Source organism: Chrysochloris asiatica, unplaced genomic scaffold (genome assembly GCF_000296735.1).
Source record: "Chrysochloris asiatica unplaced genomic scaffold, ChrAsi1.0 scaffold00215, whole genome shotgun sequence".
Taxonomy (NCBI): domain Eukaryota; kingdom Metazoa; phylum Chordata; class Mammalia; order Afrosoricida; family Chrysochloridae; genus Chrysochloris; species Chrysochloris asiatica.
In genome coordinates this window covers 4,206,125-4,216,153 of record NW_006408733.1, presented here as the reverse complement: position 1 = coordinate 4,216,153, position 10,029 = coordinate 4,206,125, and the positions used below count along the sequence as shown (strand labels likewise).

General features: G+C 38.3%; 1 protein-coding gene across 1 annotated transcript in view; it reads right to left on the bottom strand.

The window, feature by feature from the left end:
- Positions 1 to 989: 989 nt before the first annotated feature.
- The window catches only part of LOC102832054 (uncharacterized protein DDB_G0271670-like), a 130,196-nt gene continuing 121,156 nt past the window's right edge, over positions 990 to 10,029 (bottom strand). The window contains exons 10-11 of the mRNA XM_006872947.1: positions 6,253 to 6,373; positions 990 to 1,063 (exon numbers count right to left, since the gene is read on the bottom strand). Coding sequence (XP_006873009.1) covers positions 990 to 1,063; positions 6,253 to 6,373 — 195 coding nt within the window. The remainder of the gene's footprint in view (positions 1,064 to 6,252; positions 6,374 to 10,029) is intronic.

Genomic DNA, 10,029 nt, shown 5'->3' with positions numbered 1-10,029 from the left:
CGTTTTTGTCTGGTTTTTCAAAAGGTATATTAGCTTGGATGTCTTTCCTAACACCTCTCACCAAATTTAAAAGTGTCTTTCTCCCCTGGGCTACTCTATTTGCCTCTAGTTTATTACCTTATAGAGAAAATTGTGAGATCTCTTCTAGTTTATTACCTTGTAGAGAAAATTGTGAGATCTATCTTAGCATAAGAACTGTAAATCCTTTGAGAACGAAGGTTGCACTCATATCACTAGCTCATACCTAGTCCTGGTGTGGCACTGCAGGATAAAGCACTAGACCATAATGTTGGTTTGAATTGCAGGGTTGGTGATTCAAACTCCCAGCCACTCCTCGGAAATCCTATACAGGTTGGCTATGAAATCCTATACAGGTTGGAACCAACTCGACAGTACTTAACAACAATAACAATGCATATTTGTTGGTTAAATTAATTTACCAAGTTCATTTTTTATTGTTGTAACTGTACGAAAGTATAAAACAATGATAGTTTAACCCTTTTTGTAAAAATGCTTGTTTAGATAAAATAGAATACAAATGTCCCATTTATAAAGCAGACAGAAGCAGAACTGCTTTGTTTGGATGAGCTGTGAAACTGAGAGCTCCACCTTCTCAACTCCCCACTCCCTGTTTGACAGCTACCCAGTCAAACCATTAGCCAATAAATCTGGGTTCTAGCTCTGATTCTGCCAGTAATTAACTTTGTGACCTCAGACAAGTCACTTATCAATCTAGCCTGGTCATTTTCGTTATCGATAAAAGAACAAAATATAATGCTATGGTTTTCAAATGTTAGTGTTCACTGGCATTTCTTTGAAAGCTCATCAACTTGCAGACTCTCGTGTTATTTCTCTAGATATTGAAATTTACCAGGTCTGAAATGATTCTGATGCAAGTGGTCCCAGGATCATAAAGTGAAAGACCTTAGACCTCTTCTATTTGGCTGTCACAAATCTCTGACCTCTACTTTCTCATTGTACTTCCTTTATCACACATCTCTGTTGTACTCTTCTAGTGGTTCATTTCCACCAACTTTTTTCTCTTTAACTAGCATAATGCCAACTGTTCATGAACAAGCGGCATATTAAACAGGGTCTTACACTATTGAAAGTAAGCTTCACCCTGTAGTCCTGATTAGATTACTGCCAAACTAGCTAAAACTGTAAATGCCATAACTAAAAATAGGCTGTAGCATGTTTAAAATAACACGCTTACTAGTTAGCCTGGGGCTTTGCTATTTTTATTAAAGGAAAAGCAAAGATAAGTATCCAAAGGTTAAAAGAGAATGACTTAGATGAGGCCAGTGCTGTTATGGCGAGAACTTAGAGGAAGCCAAGCGGTAGCACCATTGGTTCAACATGCATCAATTAAAGTAATTAAGCTATGAATTAAAGTAAAAAATTTGGTCTTAGTTGCACTTATATCAACATGCTCAAAAGGACCTCCCAGATACACTTTGGTTTAAATTGTTGCATACTTAAGACCAGAATTTCTACAATACTTAAAGCAGACAAGACAGGCCCAAAAGGTCAAATTAAGAGAGGTTTCTCCATTTATTTTTATTTTTCAACTTTCTATTTAAGTATAATATGTTGTTAATAAGCACCATCAAGCCAATTCTGATTCAAAGCGACCTTGTGCAAGGTTTCTGAAGAGTGGCTGGTGGGTTTGAACTGCCAACCTTAAAGTTAGCAGTCCAGTGCTTATTCTACAATGCCACATCATGATCCTAAAGTATAAGTTTTTACAATCCTAACACATTTATAAAATCAACACCTAAATAATGAAACACAATATTACCATTAACCATTTCCCAATTAATATTCTCAAACTTGCAAGGGCATCCATTATTTTAATTTTCATCAGTTTTGTATCTGGCTTCATACTTCATGTAAACAATAACTAGTTGCCTAGTTATAAAATATATGGAAATAAACATTCAGGATAAGCAAAGCACTGCTTAAGAAGAAGAACAAACTTGGAGGCCTCTCACTCCCTGATTTTAATTTTTACTACATTGCTACAGTGGTCAAAATACCCTGGTACTAGTACAATGAAAAATACATAGATAAATGCAACAGAATTGAGAATCCAGAAATTAACCCATCCATATACAGCCAACTGATCTTTGTAAAGGCCAAAGTACACTGAATGGGGAAGACATAGTCTCTTCAACAGATGGTGTTGGTAGAACTGGAAAGTGATATGCAAAAGACTGAAACAAGACCTTCACCTCATGCCATATACAAAAACCAACTCAGCATGGATTAAATACCTAAATGTGAATCCCTGAATTATAAAGGTCATCAATGGAACAACAGGGACAAATTTAAGGGCTCTAATACAAGTCAGCAGTTCGAAACTACCAGCTGTTCAGTGGGAGAAAGATGAGGCTTTCTGCTACCGTAAAGATTTACAGCCTCGGAAACCCTGTACAGGGTCACTATGAGTTGGAACTGACTCCACAGCACATAACAACAACAACAACAATACAAGGCACAGACTACAAAACATTCAGAAAATTAAACAAACAAAAGAAGACAAAATAGATGATTGGGACATTCTAAAAATTAAAACTTATGTGCATCAATTTCACCAAAAGAGTAAAATGGGAGCCCACAGAATGGGGGAAAATCTTTTGCAATGACACATCAGATAAGGGACTCATTTCTAAAATCTACAGAAAACTACAACATCTCTACAAGAAAAAGACAAGTAACCCAATTAAAAATGGGCACAGGATATGAAGAGACACTTCACCAAGGAGGAGATTCGGGCAGCCGCAAACACATGAAGAAATGTTCATGATCATTAGCCATTGTTGTTGTTGTGAAATGCCCTCGAGTTGGTTCTGACCCATAATGAGAGATGCAAATCCAAACAACAATGAGATATTATCTCACATCAGCAATAACAGCAAAGTTCAAAAATGCAGAGGACAATAAATCCTGGTATGGATTTGGAGCAACTAAGACCCTCCTACATTGCTGGTGGGATTGCAAAATGGTCCAACCACTCTGGACAACAGTATGGCGCTTCCTCAGAAAGTTGGAAATAGAAATACCATATGATCTAGCAATTCCTCTACTTGGTATATATTCACAAGAAATATGAACCATAACACGAGCAGATTTATGCACACCAATGTTCATAGGAGCACTATTCACAATAGCAAAAAGATGGAGGCAGCCTAAGTCCCCATCAATGGAAGAATGCAGAAACAAACTGTGGTACATACACACAAAGGAATATTATGCTACCTTGAAGAATAACATGGAAGCTATAAGACACCACATAACATGAGTGAACGTTGAGGACATTATGCTTAGTGAAATAAATCACAAAAGGACAAATATTACATAAGACCATTATTGTCAAAGCTTAAGAAAAGATTCCCATACCGAAAGGGAAAAAAAAAATTTTTTTTTTTGTTGGTTACTGGTGGGGGTGGTGTGGCAGATATGGGGGAGGTGGAGGGAGGCAACAATAGAGCACAGGGTAGGGGGCAGACACATCATAGTTTGGGTGTGGGGGAGGGCAATACACAAGCAAGGGGAGGGGGTGGAAGAACAAGGTAGATAGGGGGAACACTGAGACAGATTTGCATGGGCTAAATGGGACAGAGGTAAATAGTGATGCATGCTCAAACTTGGAACAACAGGGCTATGTGATACAGGGATTGAGGCTTAGTCTGAAGAGGGGATATAATACTAAGATGCCTGAATGTCTTATGAATATTGGTTTCCCTTACCTGTTGTTGTTGTTAAGTACTGAGGAGTTGGTTCTGACTCATAGTGACCCTGCACAGGGTTTCCGAGGCTGCAAATCTTTACAGGAGCAGAAAGCCTCATCTTTCTTCTGAAGAACAGCTGGTAGTTTCGAACTGCTGACCTTGAGGTTAGCAGCCCAATTCATAACTACTATGCTACCAGAGCTACTATTGTAAAACAGACACTTGAGTGGGATAGAAACGAATGTTGGTAAACAACATTACAGAAAGCTTGTAAGCCCATCTTTAGCCTATAACTGATTGGAATACATAAAAGGGGTTCTACAACTTGCCCAGTGAAATAGGCCTCATGCAAAGCCTTTACAGGACTCTAGATGGAATCCTGAGCCCCATCCCAACCTTCTGAGGTGGGACATTCCCACTAGAAAGGAAAAGCAGACCTGCTAGGAACAGCTAGAGTGACAGAAGATACATCTTCAAAGAAAGATCATCAGGAAAAAAACAAAACAAAAATGGCAGTATGATTGGTTACTACAAGAATAAGCAAGTTGTTGGCCGGGAAACCATCAAGGCAAGCAATCAAGTCCCTTCAGGAAAAACCCCCCTCTAAGACTGAAACTCAAAGTGAACACATGAACAGACAGGCAAGCTTGCTGGCAACCACACTGATCTATTGGTGAGTGGAAGAGGGAGAAAGGTAGCAATGAAGAAATGGGCTAAATTTAATCAGTTCCATAGACTCCGTTTGACCTGGAGATGAGAGAGAGAAGATGCAGCTCTGGTTGATCCAAAGTGTGGTGAGACCTGAGGACACCTGAGTCCATGGACAAGGACATAGCCCCAGAGGGCTAGAGTTGAGAGTGAAGCATCCCACTGATATAAAGTGAAGGGAGATGTACAAGAACACCCAAACTTACAGACAGTACCCATTTAACAGCCTCAATGGCTTGATAATCAGAACTCAACTAGAGGAAGATAAAAAAGAAAACAATTTTTGATAAAGGAAATGAGGGTAAGTTGCTACAATTTGATGAACTTGATCTATATTCATGGAGGTAGTAGCTCAAAATACCAAGAGAGGGAAGGAGTCTTCGCATCAAGTATATACCTCTGTATACAGGGTAGATATTGGCTACATAAAATAAGGGGTGATAAAGGCAGGAAGTGACTAGCTTACAAGGTTTCAAGAGGGAGTTTAGTTTAAGAGTGTGTGGGGGGGAAGATAGAGTCCCCACTGAATAGTTTTCATCTTGTCTAGATGGGTCTAGTAAAAAGAGATGGGGATAAGATTTTTATGATTCAATAATGAGTAATTGTTATTATGACTAATTGTGACTGTCACAATTGTAAACGTAGAAATTTCATAACAAAAACAGGGGAGTAGTTAATCTTACAGTCCAGAAACAGAGGACCCTAGGGCCATCAAGGGAGAAGAGCACAAGTGGAATGCGGGACCTTATCCAGAGAAACAGCAACACTAGAGATGTAGGCAGAGATGGGGACATGGAGCAAGGGAGGAGCTGAGGACTCTAGATTCATGGAAAGAGAGGGACTGAGAGCTGGTGGCCAGGAGGCAGACTTGAAGAATGTGCCCTTTGGTGGTGTAGATTATTATATATGCCTGAATGTTTAAAAAAAAAAAAAAAAAAGCTAAAATGAATAGAGAGAAATACTGTTAACTGACGGCACATGAAGGGGATTCTAATCATTGTAATGAAACAAAGTATATGATTTGTTGAATGTAAAATTTATGGTCTGCCCTGTAAACTTTCACTCAATTCACAATAAAAAATTTAAAAAAACATGGAAATAATACTAAATGTACACTATAAATTCCAACTCCCTAAGTTTGTAAGATTCATCAATATTGTTGTGTGAAATTATATATTGTTGATTATCATTGGTAGTTAGTATTCTAATAAACAAGTATCATTATTTATTCATTTTATAATTTATGGAAATTTGGATAGTTTTTAGTTTGGGTCTATTGCAAATAGTACTGACATGAACATATGTACGTATTTCAGATAGGTATATTCCTGGAAGTGGAACGGCTGGGTCTTCAGGTATGCACATGCTTTGTTTTGATAAAGATTCCCAACAGTTTTTCAATGTAGTTGGACTTACTTGTACACACACTTTCACACACACACACACACACACACACACACATATCCTCAGCATTAGACTGTTAATCACAAAGTCCGCAGTTGAAGCACACCAGATAGCTATGAGTAGGAACTGATTTGATGGCACTTTAACAACAACAACATTTAAGACTACTCATTTCAAATCAATAGTATAAGCCAGTATCCCAAAAGATGAATATTTATCTTTCAAAAATTTTTTTATTCAGGATCTGAAATCTAACCAGGCTTTTTATAATATTATCATTTCCACTTTGTGCAAGAACACTAAGAATTCATTTTATAATTGAAGTCTGAGTATACAAAAATAGTTCATAAAGAAAAAAATGTTTTACATTACTAAAATAATCGGTTCCTCATTTATACTACATTACCTTGGGGAATATCTTTACAAGGGGAGTATTTCTTCTTTACAGTAACAGCTTTAATTTTCGCTTTTCTAGTTCCTGGTGATGCCCTAATAATACAACACATTTCTGGTGTATTTGAAGGAATCTGAAAAATAATTTTAAAAGGCAGAGATAGTATGCTTTCCTTAGATGCTATATTTGCAAGATGCTTTATTTTGAAAGCAAAGTAAAAAGTCTCAATATCCACATTTTGTAGATAATAATAATAGCAAGCATTAATAAAAGCAGGATACAAGTTAGTTTTAAAGTATTTGTTCATTTAATACTCATTAAGAACTAGGCAAAGCAGATTCTATTTTCCCTGTTTTATGAATGAGAAAAATTCGGAGAGTCTAGAAAACTGCTTATGGTTAGAGAACAAGCAATGGTAGAGTTGAAACTCAAGCACTCCACAGTAGGAGAGAAAGTTTGTATGATTTACTGATTTAAAATACAATTTTGGGTCAAATACTAGAATGCCCTGATTTCCCCATTCTGTTAATTTTGAAAATTTTCCATAAAGTAGACCCTCCTTTGAATAAAGAACATCTGTATCTTTCAGCAATGGCATGTTTAATTTCTTAGAACTCTGAAATAGTGATATATATTTATTTAAAATTCCTTCCATTCTAAATAAAGCTTATATAAAAAAATTCTCTTCTACTGTTACATTCAGATCATCCTCTGAGGTGGACATCTGCTATTTTCCTACCCAATATTAATTTTCTATTCTTTTGGTACTAGTATTCTTGGGTGAAATTATCCACTCTAGCAGCGCTCCATCCCACCTTCCTTATGAATCAGATAATGTTTATATATTTTACAGAAAAATTCCATTTTCCCCCCACAAATTTTCTGATGCTCCCCTCATACTTTTGAACACAAGTGATGACAAGACCTAGCCTAAGCAATTAACATAGAACATGCTCCTGACCACAATGACTGCCTCAGACAGGGGCAATATAAATAAGGTGGCAGAAGGAAGAAAATGCTGAATCTTATATTTCTACACTAAGCTAGAATCCTTAAAAAGAGTTAAAAGTCATCTCAGATTGATATGCTGCCTGGAAAATAGTTCTTGTAGAAGAAACATCCTCTCAGGAAGACAGGGCCTCCAATTTAGGCCCACAGGATTCCTATCAATTACGATAAAATAAATTATCAAGAGTCAGAACTGGCCTTCAAAATCAGTTTGGAATATGTGGGTCTTCAAAAATTCATAGAAAAATTCTATTTTCTCTCTATTCCATTAAAAAGATTTTTGAAGCCCCCTTGTAGTTCTAGGCAGAAATTATGGATGAAAATAATTCACCTCATCCTAAAAGTTTACTATAGCGACAAAAACAGAAACAACAAACTCACAAAGAAACAAGATACCATGAATGACATTGTACAGGAATATCTATAAAGCAGTGGATTTAAACACCCAGAAAATCAGATACTGGTTTTTTCAGTAGATTATCAATATATAAAATGTCTAAGAAATTAACAGTTGAAAATGAAGGATAAGCAACCAACAAATGCATATGAAAACTGGACAATGAATGTTTCAGACCATAGTAGAATTGATGCATTTAAGTCAAGGTGTTGGAAAAAAATATTGAAAGTATTATGGACATCCAGAAGAACAAACAAATTTGTGTAGGAAAAAGTATAGCCAGAATGCTCCTTAGAAACCAGGATGGTAAGACTTTATCTCTTAGACTTCAGACATGTTGTCAGGAGGGACCAGTCCCTGGAAAAGGATACCATGCTTGGCAAAGTAAAGGGTAGGCAAAAAAGAAGACGACTCCCAATGAGATGGATTGACACAGTGGCAGCAGCAATGGGCGCAAATGTAGCAACGATTGTGAGGTTGGCACAGGACTGGGGAATATCTTGTTCTTTCGTACATAGGTTCACTCTCAGTCTGTATCAACTCGATGGCACATAACAACAACAACAACAATCTTTTCAGTTCCTCTCAATGAATAGCACCAATATCCATGCACAACACAACTGATAGCAGAGGGCCTCCCCTTGATTTCTCCTTTACCCTTACCTCTTCTAGTCAATTAACAAGTCCAGTTCACTGTTTTCTTTAATGATCCTTTCTACAAATCTTCAGTATCATTGATACAATCCTAGTCTAGGTCATCATTATCTGTCATTGAATTATCATTATCTCACTGCAGTGGAATATTCTTTTGCAGATACAAATCTGATCGTATAGCTATATGCTTTTCAATAGTGCCCTTGAGAGTGTACCTATGTGATCTCCAAGTACGAGGTGTGCAACTGGTCAATGGTGTAAGCCACTGTACTCTGAAATCTACTTGGGTGTTTGTGACTGGGCCATGCATCTCATGGACTACTCCCAGACTGAATATGGCAGGTATGCTACAACAGGTCATGGGATACATGGGACATCTTTGACAACCAGCTTTGGATCAAAGACTCCCCAGTGGCTTTGTTCAACCTTCCTTAGACTGCATGGCAGGCTGGAACACTTCTACCCAACATTCCTGTAAAAGAATTGATGAATTTATGATTTTAGAGGAGAATATTAAAAGTATACCATTGACTGCCAAAAGAACAAATAAATCTGTTGGAGGAAGTAAAGCCAGAATGTTCCATGGAAGCCAGTATGGCCAGACATTGTTTCTCATATTTCAGACATGTTATCAGGAGGGACCAGTCCCTGAAGAAGGACATTATGCTTGGTAAAGTGGAGGGTCAATGAAAAAGAGGAAGGCGCCCAAGGAAAAGGAATGGCACAGTGGCAGCAGCAATGGGCTCAAATGTAACAACAACTGTGAGGATGGCTCAGGACTGAGCAATGTTTTGCTCTGTTATACATAAGGTTGCGATGAGTTAGAACCAGCTCAATAGCACCTAACAACACCAACTGTGGGGGACCGGCCTCGACACGAGTGTTTGGTTCATGAGGAGGGGATATCTGGCGGCGATAGGGATAACAAAATAATACAAAGAAAGACACAAAGAGGGAGACAAAGAGACACCCTGAAACCAGAATGGATACATTACTGGCATCAGGCAGATCAGGAGTGGTGAACATATTAGCCATGAGGGCAGTCAGGTCCTGTAAGGTAAACATCTTAGCTATGCCCGTAATGCATGCCTTGCCAGCTGTAATGCACACTTTCACCGCCTGCCTGTAATGCACGGCCTGCAAGCCATAATGCACGGCCTGCTAGCCGTAGTGCACACTTTCACCGCCTGCCTGTAATGCACACCTGGGCCGGCCTGCGTCTCCGTTTTATTTAGGGGATGAGCTTTACACCAAGCTGGGAGGGACTAAGACAAGGTACAGCTAGCATACGTAATTCTCCAGACATTCAGGCAACTTTACATCGTACTTCACTGGTTCGAATTCCAGGCCTGCAACTTGGTTTCTCAGGCCCAATTAACATATCTATAGCCCCTGAGCTCAGTTGGGGGAAGGTGAAAGGGAAGGTCAAAAGGCTTGGGAGGAGTCCCGCTGTTTTGGCTTCCTGAGCCAGGTTTTCAAGAACCTGGCTGAATAGCCTGCACCTGGGAAAGGTTTAGGGAGGAAGTCCTTTTGTCTATAGAAAAAAGAACCGGGAAGTAGCCAAGCTATTTTTAGTTAATCCTTTGGAGAAAAGCTTAACCTTTGAAACCTTTACAGTCTCAGCTTAAGGAAAATATTACATTTATCTGTGGATATCAAGGCTTCATGTCTCCATTTAGTAAAAAACATCACTAGATACTAAGATGAAAAACAATTTGCCATAACTGGTA